Below are 20069 nucleotides of genomic sequence, written 5' to 3'. Positions count from 1 at the left end.
GCTTAAGTGTTTAGAAAAATTCCTGACCGCCTCCGCAGCAATCAAATCGGACGAGGACAAACTGGATGTCCTGACCTCCAAAGTGAACCACCGAGTGTACTCGGTCATCCAAGACGCGACCTCGTACGCGGACACTATCAAGCTCCTCAAGGACCAGTACACGTGCCCAGTGAACGAAGTGTACGCCAGGCACCTTCTGGGGAGTCGTAAACAACAACCTGGGGAATCGACCGTGGAATACCTTCAGGCACTGTCTGTGCTTGGCCGGGCCTGTGGTTGTAAGGATGTAAAGGCCGCCGTGTACACGGAGGAACTTATCCGGGACGCTTTTGTAGCGGGCCACAGATCCAATTACACCCGACAGCGACTGTTGGAGCAGAGTGACCTCGACCTCAACAAGGCCTCTGAACTCGCACTATCATTGGATGCAGCCTACCGGGGCATGGATGCCTACTCCTCTGCACCGTGGACGCCGCGGGGAATGACAGCCTGGGACACGGTAGGACCGCCTCATAGCGCCGTGCCACCCCAGCCACACCCCAGCAATGGCCCAACTACCGCAGCAGTGTCCCAAGGCCAGACAGCAGTGCCCCAAGGCCAGAAATGCTACTTCTGTGGCCAGGCAAAACACCCCAGAGCGCGCTGCCCGGCGAAAAACGCGATCTGCTCGGGCTGCGGGAAGAAGGGACACTACGCTAGCGTCTACAGGGCCAAAGCCACCCCGAACCCCAGCAGCACCGCGTGTGGGCCATGCGGGCCGCCATCTTGGGCCTCCCCGGCCATGTGCGAACCACCGGTACAGCAGCCATTTTGGACGCCTCCAGCCACATGGGGATCATGGACGCCGCCATCTTGGACGACAGCCGGAATGCAGCAGGCCCCCAACACCGCCTCATCTGATACCCGCAGCGACACACCGACCCCTACGCTGGCATCCGTTACACTGGACCAAGCGAGACCGCACCAGCTGGCCAGTTCCACAATGGACATTAAGGTAAATGGTCACGATACAATCTGCCTTTTTGACTCTGGGAGCACGGAGAGCTTCATCCACCCCGACACGGTGCGGCGTTGCTCTCTCCCAGTCCTGCCTGCGCACCAGCGGATTTCTATGGCGTCCCAGTCGGCGGACATCGGCGGCTACTGCGTGGTGACACTCGTAGTAGACGGGACTGTGTACGATCATTTTAAACTTCTGGTCCTGCCCGACCTCTGCGCTGCCGTCCTGCTGGGGCTAGATTTTCAGTGCCACCTTAAAAGTGTTACGATGGCGTACGGTGGACCCCTACCCCCACTCACAGTCCGCAGCCAGCAGCTTCCAAATTGCCCGCCGCGCACCAGGTGCATCCTCTCCACACTCAGAGTCACCCCCCCACCACTGTTTGCTAACCTCACCCCCGACTGTAAGCCCGTCGCCACAAAGAGCAGGCGATACAGTGCCGGAGACAGGGTTTTCATTAAAACCGAAGTGGAGTGGCTCCTGAAGGAAGGGATTATTGAGGGCAGCACCAGCCCCTGGCGAGCCCAGGTTGTGGTCGTTAAGACCGGCGAGAAGCAGCGCCTGGTCATCGACTACAGCCAGACAATAAATCGCTACACCCTGCTGGACGCCTACCCACTCCCCCGCATAGCTGATATGGTCAACCAGATCGCGCAGTACCGCATCTTCTCGACCATTGACCTGAAATCAGCGTACCACCAGCTCCCTATCCGCCCTGAGGACCGCCAGTATACCGCCTTTGAGGCAAACGGCCGCCTCTATCACGTCCTTAGGGTTCCCTTTGGCGTCACCAACGGGGTCTCCGTCTTCCAAAGGGAGATGGACCGGATGGTAGATCAAAATGCGTTGCAGGCCACTTTCCCATATCTGGACAATGTGACCATCTGCGGCCGTGACTTGCAGGACCATGACGCAAACCTCGAAAAATTCCTCCGCACCGCCCAACTCCTGAACCTGACATATAACAAGGAGAAGTGCATATTCCGCACAAACCGCCTCGCCATCCTTGGCTGTGTTGTGGAACACGGAGTCATCGGCCCCGACCCCGACCGGATGCGTCCCCTTATGGAACTCCCACTGCCCCACTGCCTCAAGGCCCTGAAGAGGTGCCTAGGGTTTTTCTCCTATTACGCCCAGTGGGTCCCCTACTATGCGGACAAGGCCCGTCCGCTGATCAAGTCCACCTCTTTTCCCTTGACGGCAGAGGCCCGCTTAGCCTTCCACCGTATCAAGGAGGACATTGCCAAAGCCACCATGCACGCAGTGGACGAATCCATCCCCTTCCAGGTGGAAAGCGACGCGTTCGACTTTGCCCTGGCCGCTACCCTCAATCAGGCGGGGAGACCCGTGGCCTTCTTTTCACGAACCCTCCAAGGCCCGGAGACCAGACACTCCGCTGTTGAGAAGGAGGCCCAGGCGATTGTGGAGGCTGTGCGTCATTGGAGGCACATTCTTTTGTTAATAAAAGCCTTTAGTTACTCTCTTAACTCTCAGTCTTTTATGAGTAATTGATAGCGCATCAACGATGCAAGTAAAATTGAGAGAACAGCACTGATCGGCCTCTACATTAGTGCCCTAATGGCAGTAACTGAGATCAGAAACTCATCATGTGCAGAATCTGTGGTGGACCCCAATCTGTGGTATAATACATATCTGATATATCTTAATTTGGTTATTTTATTAGTGGATTTAAGCTGATGTACATTTTCTTTGGAATAGTTCCACAGTACTGTATGTCCTTGAAATTTAGCTGTGTGAAGGTTACCATAGAAACATTTACCTAGTTTGTATGTACTGCAGTTCCTTTGTCTTCCATTTTAATGCAGGCATTAACCTGTTAGTTCAATGTTGACCTTTGCATGGCATAATTTAAGGCCAATGTTTGAGTGTCAGGTGTGCTGAGATATTGCAATACCCTTACAAATGTTCTGGTGTTTGGAGCCTGATTAGTTGATCATTTGCTGCTGTATCTACAACTATGAAATCTATTTGTACAACCAGTGTTGAATAATATAGTCTGCAGTACTGTCATCTGAAATGGCATTTTATTGACCTTTTCGGATATATTTTCGCACTTACACCCTGGCTGAGAAGTCGAGGTCGTGCAGTCCTGCACAACTGCCTTGATCTAGTTATCATCAGGAACAAGGTTTAGCTGTGGAAAGTTTTCCTGAGTGAGTGCCAGGTCCCATGTCTTCCTCTCTTCCCCTCCCCTGTACTTCAAAATGCTAATTCAGTATGATCGTAAACCGGATACATCTGTTGGTACCTGAACCGGAGGATTTTTGTTATGTAAGCTATCACTTACTTACGAGATGCACAAATAGAATTGAGTTTAATGAGGCGATGCAAAATGTAAAATGTGTTCAATAATCATGTTCTGTGAAAAGAATAATAAAAATGTTGTGTTTGGAAGTGTTATGGAATATGTACATTCTCTTAATAACTTCTTGCAGCCCAACATTGGCAAGACCAGAAGCCATCCGATATAACCGGAAGCTCTGCACCCAACCCCTATTCCCCATCCCCCCCCTCCCGGGAAATATGCTGATGCTCAAATTGTGCAGCCTCAATGTCCTGTTTGATTTCGAGCTTCAGACCTCACATTCAGTCCATCACCAAGTCTGTTCCTATTGCACTCAGTCACCAAAACCTTTGTGCATGCCTTTTTCACTTACAGACAACATTTTCAATGCACTCCTCTCTATCCTCTCAAGCTCCGCTCTACATAAACTCCAGCTCATCCAGGATTGTGCTGCCTGCATCCTGTTCTGGTCACCAATCCTGCCTATTTTTCCTAACCTTCATTGACTCCCTATCCCTCAGTGTGCCGATGTCAAATTCCTCAACTTCGAATCCCTGCGTAGCACTGATCCTCCCTACCACTGCAACCTTCTCCAGCCCAGTGTCTCTGCCTTTACTCGCTGCACTTCCAGTTCTAGACTACTGCCCATTCCTTCCCTCCTGTCTATGATCTGTGGCAGAGGCTTCTGCCATCTAGCCCCCAAGCTTTGAAACTCCCTTCCTAAATTCTGCCTTGTTACATCACTTCTCATCTTTGAAAATGTCCTTAAAATCTACATCTTCAAAACTACCTCTCCTTACCTTCCTCTTACTCCCAGTTAGCTGTGACCCCCCTCCTGCCCGCCCCCCCCAGTTGTGAAGCATCTTGGGGTATTTGGCTAAATTCAAGATGCTGTATGTGTAAGTTCTCGTATATTCCTTAGACCAGGGGAAAATTAACCAGAATTTGCATCTTGGTTGCTGTCCAGGGATCCTTGTAAATGGGAATGTTGCATGAAGACAGGATAGGCCTCAGCTGTAGTAGGCCCCACAGTTTAACATCCTACTGACAGTATCCAGGCTCGCGTGTGAAGAGTGCCAATTTGCTTGTGGCGCAGGAGGATTTCCAATGTGTAACCGTGACCTGTAATGAATACAGGGCAAGAAGAACAAATATTTCTTTTAATTTACGCAAAGATCTGTTTGAGAATAAACTCATGTTAGAATTTCTCTCTCACGCTTCCACTTCCTCTCCCTGCCCTCTGGACCCATCAAGAATTCTTTTGAAGATTTGTTTTGGAAGTAAATGCATTTAGAGTTCCCAGGGCAAATGAAGCATTCCTCACGTGTATTATCTCTCCCTCCATAGACAGAACCGATTTAGAGCAGGAAGTGTCTCAAGATATCAAACATCATGGAAAATGTTTTCTGCTCTCGGGATGTATTTTGTTCCATCAGTGTCGGTATAAAGTGTTGGTTCCCTGCTTTATACTTGTTGCTACTTTTTTGCTATCAGAGAAAAATGTAACCCCTAGAATCTTGGTGATATCAGCTGTTACATGTTACATCCACACCATTCAAAGCTTAAACAACTCCGACAGGCCAGGTTTCCTGATTAGCCCTGAGCAGCTAACCTTTCCTTGTGCAGCAGCTGATTAGGTATTCTAGCTGTGATGAAGTTTTATATTTGTATTTCACATTCGTCAAGTATCGTGAATTATCTTTGCAGTGTCTTTAACATCTCTATTTCCAGAGATTTGAACGGTTTCATGTCCTAAATTTCTGCACTTCAGTTTCTTGATTGTACAGAAATAGGAGAGATAATCAATGTGATCTTTACATTAGTCATGCAGCAGGCACCTTGTTTGTACTACAGAAGTATTTGTTACAAGTTCATGTAATCTGAAATTTTTTAATGTGTTTGAGACTCTTCCACTTTTCTCTACTTTTGTTTCAATTATGTATTTTTGTATGTTAATTTTCTGGTTGGTCTGTGGGAAATGTCTGACCATTTATGTGGGTCACATGGTTAATGGGAACCAAGTACAGCTCTCAAGGTCAAATTGAGTGGTTTCCTCGTGTCATGCAGGTCAACAGAAGTCATGGTGACAGTTGCTGCTGTTGGCACACAATGGATTTGGTCAAGTGAGATTAAGTGACGCCACCGCCCCATGACATTCTACGGTATTACCATCGCCGAATCCCCCACCATCAACATCCTGGGGGTCACTATTGACAAGAAACTTAACTGGACCAGCCACATAAATACTGTGGCAACAAGAGCAGGTCAGAGGCTGGGTATTCTGTGGCGAGTGTCTCACCTCCTGACTCCCCAAAGCCTTTCCACCATCTACAAGGCAGAAGTAAGGAGTGTGATGGAATACTCTCCACTTGCCTGGATGAGTGCAGCTCCAACAAGATTCAAGAAGCTCGACACCATCCAGGACAAAGCAGCCCGCTTGATTGACACCCCATCCACCACCTTAAACATTCACTCCCTCCACCACCAGCGTACCCTGGCTGCAGTGTGTACCATCTACAAGATGCACTGCAACAACTCACCAAGGCTTCTTCGGCAGCATCTCCCAAACCAGCGACCTCTTCCACCTAGAAGGACAAGGGTAGCAGGCGCATGGGAACACCACCACCTCCAAGTCACACACCATCCTAACTTAGAAGTATATCGCCAATCCTTCATCGTCGCTGGGTCAAAATCCTGGAACTCCCTCCCTAACAGCACTGTCGGAGTACCTTCACCACATGGACTGCAGCGGTTCAAGAAGGCGGCTCATCACCACCTTCTCAGGGGCAATTGGGGATGGGCAATAAATGCTGGCCTTGCCAGCGACACCCACATCCCATTTAAAAAAAAAAGAATAAATAAAGAATCTGTGTAGTAGCTGGCTTCTAACAAAAGCATCAGCTCAGTTTTGGTGATTATCTCTCCACCCAGATACCACCTGCTCATGCCAACAGGATCATTCTTTGTCATCGTCAGCTGCTGTTATTCATGACTGGACTATCCTGGAGCAAACAGGCCTGAAGAAACAATGGTTGTCCCACAGCCCTGTCGACCCGCCAACCTTCAGATCCCAGCTTCCATATTTCTTCTCAACAACAACAACAACTTGTATTTATACAGCACCTTTAACATAGTAAGACTTCCCAAGATACTTCACAGGAGTAATTATAAGACAAAAAAATTGACACCGAGCCACATAAGGAGAAATTAGGGCAGATGACCAAAAGCTTGGTCAAAGAGGTAGGTTTTAAGGAGCGTCTTCTGGGAGGAAAGAGAGGTAGCGTGGCGGAAAGGTTTAGGCGGGGAATTCCAGAGCTTAGGGCCTGGGCAACAGAAGGCACGGCCACCAATGGTTGAGCGATTTATAATCAGGGATGCTCAAAAGGGCAGAATTCGAAGGCAGAATCTCCTCGCATACTAACCTCCAATTCCCTTTCAGGCTGTTGGCCATGTGTGTTGTAGAGGCTGTCTGATGTACCAGTGGCTCTGGATCTACTACGCCCCTGAGCAGAAGAATGTCTGACTCTGGGTAGATCTAGATCCTAGTCCACAACATATCTGTGGCATAATGTAAACTTTAAAAGAGGTAAACAATAGAAGTTGAGTGACTCACTAAAGGCACCTGTGTGAGAGGCACACAGAGCAAGTTTTAGACATACAGAAGAAAAGGCAAACAATAGGAAGGAAGAAGGATAATGATTTTTATTTTTTAATTGAAGACTTCCTGCTGTAGAGCGAAGATGTAACGATTAAAGTAATTTCAAGAACAGCTGTGAGAAAGGAGTAAAAAGAATTATTGTGTGTAATCTTCAAAAGTTGTTTAAAATATAAATTGTGAAAGCTTTTGGAACTCACTTATTCAACACTAGAATTGCATATAATCCAGATTGGGTTGTCATACAGTACATTGAAAAAAGGTCACTGTTCAAGTTGTGTAGGTTTGTGATTGTTTTAGCAGGTTTATTTTTTTTTTATATGTATACACAAACCTCGACAAGTCAAACAGTGCCATATTAACATACTGCACAGTCCAAGAAAGGGTTTCTTTTTATGGGATTTATTCATTCTTGTATTGGATATTAAAACAAAATAATTCTGAGTGGTTTGGCAGCTCGGTGTAGTACACCATGGATCAAAACTTGGGTTTGGGTCTGCCTTTCTATTGATGTTCAGGCTCAGTCTTCCATTGATAGTCCCAGTTGAGGTTCCCGAGCACAGCACCAAGCATAGGTAAGGTGCCTAGCTGGAGGAGGAGAATGTCAATTAGGATTTAATTGCAGCTTATTCTTCTCCCTTCTCCACCAGCTAGCTATGGAGTGGTATGGTGGAAGATGGTGATCGCTATCTGTTCACCTTAACTAGAGTGAGAATACCTGGGTACCCAAAAGGAGTGAAATTAGGTTTGATCCTGGACTTTGGTGTAGGGATGCTACAATTGGCTCTTGCACCCCAGGGTTAGAAAGGGGAAACTCACGACAGGTTTCCACTCCTTCACTATTCGGCACCCTTTGCTGGAAATGTGTGTGGAGCGTAAGTGAAGACAGGATTGTGCTTGCATGGAATGCACTCTACGGTTAAATAATCTGCTGGCATTTGCTGTCCGGAATCGCACATGAATAATGGTCGCTTGGCCAAGATGCTGGATGACAGCCAGCACGAGTGGAATCATATCCTAGGAGTCAACACCTTCAGGGGGGTGGGGGAGAGAAACGGGGAGTCATTTCATTTTTTAAGAAAATAAAATATAAGTTCAATGTCAGTTAAAATTATGTTTAGACCTAAACTATCTAATCCATGAGTAATTATCTGCAATCCTGTCATCTTTTTACCAAAGGCCTCTTTATCATTGACTCCTGGCGTAAAGTCTGTGTGCGGTGTTTATTGGCTTGACGCCAGAGCTCCTGAACGATTACAAACTTGCTTCATTCTCAAGATATTTTAAACAGCTGCATTTCTTCCAAAATAGGCATTGTAATAAAAGTAAGAGGTCCTCCATTATTCACACATGCCATAATTTGTACCCTGGTTTCACTGAAGCAATAATATTTCATGGCATTGCAGTTATTTATAAAGATTTGTTACATGCAATTTATTCCGTATGCAGTCAGTTTATCTGGGTCTTGTTTTTAGTCTTGATAAGAAGAGAATTCTTACACTGGTAAAACTGGAAAAAAAATATTTTGCCTCACTGCCTCTGAGCTGCTTTAGTACCGGCTATAGAGGGGAGAAGGCAACAATGGCTACGCCGTGGGGTTACTGCCAGCGGCGTGAGACCTGCACTGGGGACCATGGGGCGGTTGTACCTGACTGACCGTATAACAGCAGCTTTAAATTAAGTCCAGTCCTATGAGGAAGCACACACTTGTTAGTCCCTCTGGGCCACCCACCTCCTGTGCTCGGGACGGGAGAAAGGGTGACTTGCTCCCATTGTCCCTCACTCTCTTGCATGTCAAAATTATTAAAAATAGAAAGAAAGGAAATAATTGCATGCTGGGGTCAATTACATGCTTTGGCATGCTTTTCTATGTTAAGGGCACTATATAAGTATAGGGTGTTGCTGTTGACAGCATGTTGTGAGGAAATCTGCTGAGTGTTATTAGAGCGTGGGATGCTTTACCACAAGGAGTAGTTGAGGCAGAGACCATTGCACCTTTTTGAGGGTAAATTTGGATAAATATTTGAAGCATCGGAAGATACAAGGCTATGTAGACCGAGCAAAACAGTGGAAATAGTTCGGGATTGTTTGAGCAAAGAGCTGGCACAGACGTGATGGGCTGAATTACCCCTTTCTGTGCTGAATACCTCTATGGTTCAATGTTTCACAATGAGTTGTGCAACTTCTGGGTGTTCCAGGTGAGGGTCAGTTATCCAGGTCTTTTCTTGAGTAATGTAAAAATCTGGAATTTTTCGTTTGACAATTAAGCCAGCAGAGTGGCATCATAGTACATCAACCAACATCAGACAATTGAATACATCTTCCCTTTACTCTTCAAATTTAGCGCTTTGTGTGCCAGAATACACTGAAGTCAGGACATACATGTGTCACTGCTTATTTCTTAGTTATTTGAGAAGAGAAAATAAAATTTGACGATTACAAGGGAAATTGAAAAGGAATAGCCCAGTTAAAAGTATATTCTATAATCCGAATAGTCTGAATTTTTTTGACTCCAATCAAGAACATTTGGTTATAATAAGCTTTCCTTGTGGATGTAGTATAGTGCTGTCATGAGGTTTCTTTTGATAGCTGTCCCCATGAAGCTGACTTATGAAAGAGAACATAATTCCCAGTTGTTCATTGACCTCTTGTGGCCACCTCTAAAACTACAATATTTCCTTTTTTCATTGTCACCTGCAGTCGTGACTGAGCTTAGAGTAAATGTCACCGTGATCAGCATCCATTTAAATTTTAAAAAATAAAATTGAGCCCTGATCACAGCAAGGGAACTGCATTAGATGAGTTCTCGAGCAGTGGTAACTGAATTAGCATAAACAGAATGCTGTCATTAAATTGGTGCCTATGTTTTGTGTAGTTCACAACTTGCAGATTTGTAAATTACTACATCTTATTCTCTTGCTGACCACCACCAATGAACAGGTCCAGCTATTCTACCTGTTCTTTAAGTTGCAGCAATCCTATCCTGTGTGATTTTTAAACACTTTCCTTTTAAGGAGAATGGATGTAATTTCCCATCTGTTCTCCACCTAAAAATCAAATGAATTCCAAAACTACGACTGTGGCCACACACAATAAGCAAAAAATCTTCTCCGTGTTGTAAATAGCAAATGTTTAGTCCCAGTACAGCTGTCCAGGGAAATCGCTTCCTGGACAGAAAGCTGTTTTCTCTCTGACACATGATTTTCCACAGCCTGAATTTGTGGATTACAATGTTTTTCCTCTTTGGAAAGTGCTCTGTGTACACATGCTTGACTGCCTGCTTCTCTCTACCTAACTGTCTACCTTACCTGTGTATATATCTTTGTCTATCACACACACATCTTTCCATGCGTCTTCCTGCTAATCTCACTGTCTCCAAGTCTGATGGACTTTCCAAGAGCCTTTGCTGAGAATGTTTGTTTCATTATAGGACTGTCATGATGCACTCGAATTGTTCACCGTTGTAAGTAAAAAGTAAAAACCTGCAGTGTTGGAAATCAAAGCAGAAAATGCTGGAAATACTCAGCAGGTCAGTCAATATTCTGACAAAAGGATCCACACCATAAACATTAACTTATCTATTTGCTCCACGGATGCTGAGTGTTTCCATCATTTTTTCCTTTTCCATTGATTTGCGGTTTTATAGTTTTTTTTTTCCCCCCATCTATCGTAGCCACAATTTGCAGTCATGGCAACAATTATTTGCCACTTGATAATTGCATAGAAAAACTTTAGGCTGCTTAATTAGGTGGAATGCATCGACCTTGGGCATAGCTTTTCTTTCCTGAAAAGTCAAGGTCGCAGCTGCAGTTGCAGTTCTGTAAGGGTAAAAAAAAAACAAGTTAAATGAACGTTACTGTGATTTTAATCAAGTCCTTATTAATAAAACTGCATCCTCAAATGGATAATTGAAGTTTCTAGAACAATGATTGCAACTGGAATTCCTTATTCATCCAAATTGGCTAATTTTTGATGTTTAATTTTATTAGCTGTGGTGGTTATCTCCATTCTGCCTCCCGACAGCTACCAGCTTTTGCTAAGATTTGGCATTTTCAAACTAAATGTTTTCTTTACTGGTGACTCCAGATGACTAATGTTCAACATTCTCAGAATATTGTTTTTTTTTCATTTCATTCCATCCCCTGTTATTGCTCTATTGATCATTATTACTAATAGCTACACAGAAAATGTGACTTAATGGCAAAGTCATTTCAGACTTCACTAAAAGGTACTCAATGTTGCTATCATTGCATCCTCAGAAATGAGATTGTCAGACACTAAATGTCATAAAAGGTGAAATTGTACCTAATTAGAGAAAAGACATTGTTTAGATCAGCAAATAACTGCACGGATCATTAACTTACCTATTTACTGATATGTACGCACATTTAATGGAGTAAATAAGTAAAGACACTTAGATCACTGATCCATAAACCAATAAAAAAATGTACCGCAGTGCTCATTAAGTGCAAAGGAAAAACAAACTTACATTGGTGCAAATGTTCACTATTTTGCACCAATGACTGCGTTTTGTGTTGCAGTCTCTTTTTTAAAGAATCTGTTTTGTGCATGTTGTAAGATACCCTCTGCTTTCATTTACAGGCCACACAAAAGTATAATCATGAAAACTGAAGGTGTCAAATACCCAAAGGCACATTTCTCTTTTTTTGCAGTGTTTTAACTCAGTTTATAGGAAATGACTAACAATTATGCACGAGTTTGGAAGGAAGGCCAGACTCTGCTTTCTTGGCATTGAATCAACGGCTAATTCGCTTGATGGCTCATTGAGCAGCAGCACCATGCAGGAATGTCCCAGGTTTGCTCTCCTGCTGTGCTGATTTCAACCAGGGTAGTGGTAGGGATCAGAGAGGGGGAAATCAGCCAGAGCTCCTACCTCTGATTGCTGTCCAGTAGCCTCTGTGTGGATATTGGATATTAGCTTCCGGTCGCCTGCCATTTTAATTCACCGCTCCATTCCCACTCGGACCTCACTGTCCTTGGCCTCTTGTATTGTTCCACGGAAGCTCAACGTAAACTCGAGGAACAGCACCTCATCTTCCGATTAGGCACTCTGCAGCCTTCCAGACTCAATATCGAGTTCAACAATTTCAGATCATAACCTCGGCTCCTATTACATTTTTTCTTGTAATTTTTCCACTCCTTTCCCCCCCCCCCCCCCCAATTCCTTTTGTTTCTCTCTCACACCTGGCAGCTATCTCTTGCCCTGCCAGTACACTTTTCACACCTAATCTCAACCTATTACCATCTCGTCTAGCTTCGAATACCTTTTATTGTCTCTTTTACTTCTTTTGTTTCTTTTAATTCTTTTGTCCGATCGCAGCCCTGCCTTCGATCTATTTTCTTTCCAGTTTTGAAGAAGGGTTCGACCCGAAACGTCAACTCAAATTTCTCTCCACGGATGTTGCCTGACCTGCTGAGTTTTTCCAGCATTTTCTGTTGTTATTTCGGATTTCCAACATCTGCAGTATTTTGCTATCGAAGACAAGATTGGGTTTGGCTCTGATGCCCCCACCTTGGTTGAATAGTGTAAATGGCCACTAGGGCAAGGTACCTAAAGGTGACTGATGTTTTTGAACCATAGACCAGTCGGGTCAACAACATCTGAAGAGGAGGAGAGTAAGATAGTGAGGGGCGACGACAAGAGAATTCTGTTCTGAAGCATTAAAATACTTAATTTCCTCCCTTTATAAAAAGCCATTATTTTGTTTTACCTCAATTTATTGTGCCTGGTTAAAAATAGATCAGTGTGATGGAAATGAATAAATGGACATAAACATTTTGACATCACCAGGAACAGTGTGCTTTTCAAAAATAGCATCCCCTACTGTTTGTGTTACTGAATAGTGTTTGCATTTATAGTTTCATGAGGACAATAATCAACATATGAGGGTGTACAAAATTTAAACTGTAAATTAAAGTCGATAGAATTGTTTACTTGTTTGTGTGTGATTCAGGGAGTCGTCGTATTGTGGATGTCATGGATGTGAATACACAGAAGGGGACTGAGATGAGTATGTCACAATGGGTGAAATACTACGAAACACCAGAGGCTGAAAGAGAGAAGCTCTACAATGTCATAAGCCTGGAATTCAGTCACACGAAACTTGAGAACCTGGTCAAACGGCCCAATGTGGTAAGAAAGTTATATTCATAAGTAAATTAGTTTTTAACAGGATCTGAAGTAGCTGAGCCAGGCAGCAGATGGATGTTTGATAGTTCTAATGGCCCCATTTGTTCTATTGGTGGAGTAACTTCTTTTATATGGGCTATAAATAACACGTTGCTGTTTGTGATGTTTTAACACAATCATTAACCTCTATGCAGTAATGTAGCCAGTGTGCTAAAAAAAGACTACAGAGGAAGTTAAATTTCCAAATTGAAGTACTCAATATTTCAAAGTTCAGGCATAATGTCAGCTACAGGTAAATTTTCCAAGCCACTGCATTTCCACTGGTTGTTAACTGATGAATGCGATTTTTTTTTTTCTTTCTTTCTGAAAGTATTTAAATTTATTTAAATTAAATTCCTTAAAAATAACAAATGCTAGCATTCCAAACAATTCCTGTGTTAACCCTTTTTGTTAACGATCAAAAAAGATTAACTGGGGATTTATCTCATTTACTTTTGATTAACAAGGATTTTCAGCCCTTGAGAATGATACTGTGGCTAACGAGGGTTAAATTATGAGTATAGGTTGCATAAACTTGCCTTGTGTTCCTCTGAGTATAGAAGATTGAGGGGTAATTTGATCAAGATGTTTATGTTAAAAGGATTCGATAGGATAGATGCAGAGAAACTATTTCCTCTGGTAGGAATCAAGAATGAGGGGACATAATCTTAAAATTAGTGCTGGGCCATGTAGGAGGGAAATCAGGAAGCACTTTTTCACACAAAGGGTAGTAGAAATCTGGAATTCTCCCCCCCCCCCCCCCGCCCCCCCCCAAAGGCTGTGAATGCTGGGACAATTGGAACCTTCAAGAATGAGATCGATAGATTTTTGTTCGGTTTGGGTATCGAGAAATATGGAGCTAAGGCGGATAAATGGAGGATAACAACAGAAAATGCTGGAAACACTCAGCAGGCCAGGCAGCATCCATGGAGAGAGAAACCGAGCTAACGTTTCAGGTCTGGGACCCTTCGTCAGAACTGGAAAAAGTTAGAGATGTAACCGGTTTTAAGCAGGTGCAAAGGCAGGGAAAGGGGGAGGGGAGGAAAGAACAAAAGGGACGGTCTGTGATAGGGTGGAAGGCAGGAGTGGTTAAATGTTGCAAATGGGGATGGCAGAATCATCAACAGCTGCCGCCTGAAAAAACAGGGGCAGGGGTTATAGTCTGAAATTGTTGAACTCGATGTTGAGTCCAGAAGGCTGTAAAGTGCCTCATCGAAAGATGAGGTGCTGTTCCTCGAGCTTACGTTGACCTTCATTGGAACAGTGTAAGAGGCCGAGGACAGAGAAGTGGGAGTGGAGCGGAGAATTGAAGTGACAAACGACCAGAAGCTCTGGATCCCCCTTACGGACTGAACGGAGGTGTTCTGCAAAGCGGTCACCCAATCTGCGTTTGGTCTCCCTAATGCAGAGGAGACCGCATCATGAGCAGCGAATACTAAATTGCAAGAAGTACAAGTAAATTGCTGTTTCACCTGGAAGGGGTGTTTGGGGCCCTGGAGCGGGGAAGGGAGGAGGTAAAAGGGCAGGTGTTGCATCTCCTGCGCTTGCATGTGAAGGTATTGTGGGGAGGGGAAGGGCTGTTGGGGGTGATTGAGGAGTGGACCAGGGTGTTGCGGAGGGAGCAGTCCCTTCAGAATGCTGAAAGGGGAGGGGAGGGGAAGATGCGTTTGGTGGTGGGATCACGCATAGCCAGGACCCATGCGGGTTCCCATAGCAACACCTTTAATTTTGAGGAAGTGAGTGGAGTCAAAGGAGAAGTTGTTCAATGTGAGAACAAGTTCAGCCAGGTGGAGGAGGGTGGTGGTGGTGGATGGGGACAGGTTGGGCCTCTGTTCAAGGAAGAAGTGGAGCGCCCTCAGGCCATCCTGGGGGTGGGGGGGGAATGGAGGTGTAGAGGGATTGGACGTCCATAGTGAAAAGGAGACGGTTGGGGCCAGGAAACTGGAAACTCTTAAAAGTGGCGGAGGGCGTTGGAAGAGTCGCGAATGTAGGTGGGAAGAGACTGGACAAGGGGAGAAAAAATAGAGTCGGGATAGGAAGAAATCAGTTCCGTGGGGAAAGAACAGGCTGAAACGATGGGTCTACCAGGGTAGCCTTGTTTGTGGATCTTGGGAAGGAGGTAGAAGCGGGTTGTGCGAGGTTGGTGAACTATGAGGTTGACAGCCATGGAGGGAAGATCACCAGAGGAGATGAGGTCAGTGACAGTCTTGGAAACAATGGCTTGATGTTCGGTAGTGGGGTCATGGTTCAGGTGGAGGTAGGAGGAGATGTTGGAGAGTTGGCGTTCAGCTTCCGCATGGTAGAGGTTGGTTCGCCAAACAACAACAGCACCACCCTTGTCAGCAGGTTTAATGACGGTGTTAGGGTTGGATCGGAGAGAACAGAGTGCTGCAAGTTCAGAGGGAGGTAGGTTGGAGTGAGTGAGGGGAGCAGAGAAATTGAGACGGTCGATGTCACGTGGCAGTTAGCAATGAAAAGATCTAGAGAGGGTAAGAGGCCAGAGGAAGGAATCCAGGTAGAACGGGAATTCTGAAAGCGGGAGAAAGGGTTGGAGGGGGGAGACTCCTGGCCAAAGAAGTGGGCACGGGTCAATGGAGTTAAGGTACAGATTAGCCGTGATCAAATTGAATGGCTTGAGGGACTGAATAGCCTACTCCTGTTCCTATGTTCCTTAGATTGCCAGGAGGCCTGGAGAAGTTACCATCTCTGGGCTGGGATCTTCTATAAGTTATGAGTTCACACATGGTGATGCAGGAATGAACACTACCATTTGAGTAGCTTTATTACTGTAATATTAAACCTGTTGGACTAAAAGGAACACTTTGAGCACAATCTTTATTAAAAACAAAACACATATTCTGCTCCCCCTATCATCTATGTTTTCTCTATCTCCTTTTCCATTCCTGTTATCCTATTTTTAATTTCATAATTTTACTCTGGCTCAAGGGCTTGAAATCCTTTTCAATCGAAAAGTAGATGAGATAAATGAACATCTTTTTTGATGTTGTTGGTTAAGTGATGAAAAATGGCCAGGACACCAGGAGAATTTCTCTGCTCTTCAAATAGTGCCATTGGATCTTTTACATCCACCTGAACAGGCAAACAAGACCTCTCATCCAAAAGATGATACTTCCAAAATGCAGCACTCCCTCAGTAATGCGTTGGAGTTTAGATTATGTGCTCAAGTCCCATTACTTTTGACCCATCGTTTCAGCCTGTTCTTTCCCCACAGAACTGATTTCTTCCTATCTCGACTCTTTTTTCTCCCCTTGTCCGGTCTCTTCCCACCTATATGTCACATGATTGTCTAATTGTATAACCCATTTCGTGCCTTGGTGCAGATTTTCTGAGAATTACTGAAAATTCAAATACTGTCGAAGGATAACTGCTTTAAATATAAATTATTGGTGGTATTTATACTGTTCACGAAGCAAACAGGTTGTATAATCAAAGACTTGTGTAACTTTATCCGAATGCCCAAGAGGAGAGATTTATAAATAAATCTGCTTAAATCCCATAATTGGTACAAAGCTATTTTCAGATTCAAACTAAATCTGGAGGGCAGCATTGTCTTACACCAGCATCCTTTGTATCTTGTTCAGTTGAGAACATTTTATGCGTGTCATTCTGTAGAGCAATTGTGCAGAGAACAATACAATTTCAGCAGGAGATTGAATCGTAATAAATAACTACTGTACAAGGGCAATTTCAGTTCTAGAACCTAGTGCTATAAAAGAGCTCCCACTGGTAGTGAGGGTTTACAAACAACTCAATCTAAGCTTTTGGTGGTTAGACTATTCAAATTTCCCAAAGGGTTTGGTTCAGCTTATCTTTTAACAAAGGTATTTTCTGTATGAGTGGATGCTGAAGGAAGTTGATCACCCAGTTTGGATGTATAACATTGTTATTTTTTGGTCTGTCTGTTTGTCTCCAAACTTCTATTTTCTTGTTCCTATTTTGTGTTTCTCTAGCCAAGGGAGCAAATAATCTGCTCCTAATATTTGACACTATGGCCCAGGCTTCCTACCCTCCCTTTAATTGGGATGCATTCCTGGGGAGGGACAGAACTTCCACCCACGACCGAGATGCCTCCCAACCCCAACCGACTACCTGGCCTTGGGGTCATTATTCTGTTGGAGGCGGATTCCTGGCCTCAGCCGGGGAAAGAGAGCGAAGTCCTGACGTGGGCGGCCTCAGGCCTGTTGTATGTAACCTGTGTGCTGCCGGCAAAACTTCATATATTTTTTTTAGCAAAAAATTTGGGACCCTCCTTTTCGAGCCTGTGCAAGCTTCCCAAGTGTTTGTGCAGCCCCTAATTGCAGAGATTTTTTTTGTCATCTTCCACCAGTTTTGAATGCTGGACACATGGGCCAAACAGACAACCCTTGCCAACATTCAAATATTAATGGTGGGGAAAAAGAGCAGAGACAGTATTTCCCTCATTTGTATGAAAACATGCACCTCCACCTATACATACACAGACATATCTGCCCAAACGGGACCACTCCTGAAAAACAGAGCACGTCCCCAAGCACTTTTCTGCACCCTCCCAAGAAGTTCTGCTGAAAAATTGGTGGGAGTGGAGGATGAAGCTACAGATATCTTGGCCTATTGCTCTTCAGCCAGCGGTAGAAGATGTACAAGAGCCACCAAGGATAACTGACGTTCTATTTTTGCTCTTTCTCCTTTTTGAGCAGGACCTGGCACCTTCCCCAGGTCTGTGTGGCTGATGTTGGGACCTCACTGTGCAGATAATGTGGCACTGTGTGTTGTACTAGCTGTGCACTGCTCCACTGCACTGCCTTACTGTGTGTTCATGTTTTCATCTTGAAAATTACATGTTTTCATATTTTTCCTCCCTTGTCTCCCCTCATTGGAAGATGTAACTCGTATGAGGCACCGTTATACGTGGCCTGTGGTTTCTTGACTTCAAAAGTGACCATTTCTTTGTGTGATCTCAGGTGAGGGTTGTCGGGCTATTTTTCTGTCATTGCCATCGCTGCCAGGCCCATCCTCTGCTCATCTGATACCTACAGACATGCACTTTCCAGTATCTGTCGCTGTCTAGTGATCGATGGATAGAACCTTGCTGAATTTTCTGCCTCCTCCACTGCAGGGACACTGAACTCAATTGTAGTGATCCCATTGCTGTCCCAGTTGCGATCAGCTAGCTCTGCACAAATCAGGGGGCGAGCCACGGACCTTCCTGATCTGTGTGTCTGTCACATCAGGAAGTTTATTGTCCCACTGAGACTTCGTGGAAGCTTTATTCTAGTTGAACGAATTCATTTTGTGATATATTTGAAGTTGATGGTAGACCAGCGATGTCCAAACTACATGCAGCCCGCAAACCCAGGCAATCTGGCTCACAAACTCCAGGCAGCTACATTTTATTTGGGCTTACTTCCAGCTTGCTGGTTTATCCTGTGTAAATTTCATGGAATTGGAGATTTAGAAAGGGATGTTCCTAGTTGGTGGACAAATCCTAAATCAGAACTGCATTTTGGGATAAGTGCAAATTAATGGGAATATTGATCTGATTTAATTTTTGTATGTGGCCTGTAAGGCACCTTGGTGCAGCCCGTGAGAAGTAATTAAAAAAAATGTGGACACTTCTGATTGACTTTTTTAAAGGGGGCTAAATTTGTCTTCTAATGGAAAATGGGATAATGCATGTTTTCTGTAACTACCATTAACAAAATTACATTCTCAGAACTCACATTTGAAAGCCGCATGTTCCTATGGTTTTGTCTGCACAATTATGTTAATTACGAAGATAATAGACATTCACCAGTTTTTCACTGGAGAGACGTCTTGAGGCTCAAATTTATTTCAGTGCATTGGGGAACTGTGCTTCAACCATTCATGTGTCTGGGATTTTTTTAAACCCGTGTGATTTGCAGTGTTATACTGTAGAAAATTTATAAATGAATTAGCACATAGAATATTATGATTAGCAATAGCGTAGAGCAGGGATATTCTCAATAAGTGCAACACTGCTCTATTTCTTCATACGACAAATTGAGAATATCATGCTGATCTTTAACAGTGTGCGTCTTATGGTTTTAATTATGATTCATGCAGCGCACGGTTTTAGAATTTAATTTCAAATCTTTTTAACGTACATGTGGAACTTCTTAAATATTCAGCAACTGCTCTTAACACCTGTGAAAAATGCACTGTGAAGAGTAGATCTGTTCTTTGCTGATATTTTAACTAAAATTCCTTTGGAGTAAGCACATGGAAAGACAGCAGTATTCCAACAACCTTTTGTGAATGCACAGCTGTATCTTTATTTATTTGAAGCTGTGTTAACTTGTCTAATTCAATTAGAAACAACGATAATTGTTCACGCTCAATCCCTAAGCAAAGCTGTGTCCTGAGACAGTTTTCCTGTCAACCTATTGCCCAGGATATCAAGGTTAGCTCTTGCTCTTCATGGCACTGCTGTTGGATCTTGAATGTCTACAAGGATAACAATAATTTGCATTTATATAACGCCTTTGCTCTACAGAACATTCCAAGGTGCTTCACAGAAGAGGGAGAAACAATGAATAGGAATTTATAAGGGATTGGAGGCTGCCATGGAGGGAACAATTAGGAATGGCTGAAAGGTTTAGGGAGAAGAGGCTTTTAGGAAGGGAGTTTAAAAGTGTATGGCTGACCAATGATGGGAGTGGGATGCATAAAAGGCCAGAGTTGGAGTATTGCAGGGTTTTGGAGGGCATATAGGGATAGAAGGACTGAACCTTTGGCTTAGTGGTCGTATTCTTGCCTCTGAGTCAGAAGGTGAAGGGTTCAAGCCCCACACATAGCCCTGGAGAGTGGAGATTAGAATATGGTCTCTAAATGCTGGGTTGACCCGGTGGGGCTCTGTCGCCCGGACGGAGTGACCACTGGCTCGTGGCAGTATTCCCGC

General features: G+C 44.3%; 1 protein-coding gene across 10 annotated transcripts in view; it reads left to right on the top strand.

The window, feature by feature from the left end:
- The window catches only part of LOC147104347 (lysine-specific demethylase 2B-like), a 210122-nt gene that overhangs the window by 54809 nt on the left and 135244 nt on the right, over nt 1-20069 (top strand). For all 10 annotated transcript variants that reach the window (XM_085961615.1, XM_085961613.1, XM_085961611.1 and 7 more), the window contains exon 5: nt 12936-13114. In XM_085961615.1, coding sequence (XP_085817741.1) covers nt 12936-13114 — 179 coding nt within the window. The remainder of the gene's footprint in view (nt 1-12935; nt 13115-20069) is intronic.

This window comes from Somniosus microcephalus, chromosome 19, assembly GCF_052327205.1.
Source record: "Somniosus microcephalus isolate GS21.2 chromosome 19, FLI_Smic_1.0, whole genome shotgun sequence".
Taxonomy (NCBI): domain Eukaryota; kingdom Metazoa; phylum Chordata; class Chondrichthyes; order Squaliformes; family Somniosidae; genus Somniosus; species Somniosus microcephalus.
Note: the sequence above shows the minus strand (reverse complement) of the source record. Positions and strands in the feature narration are given on the sequence as shown.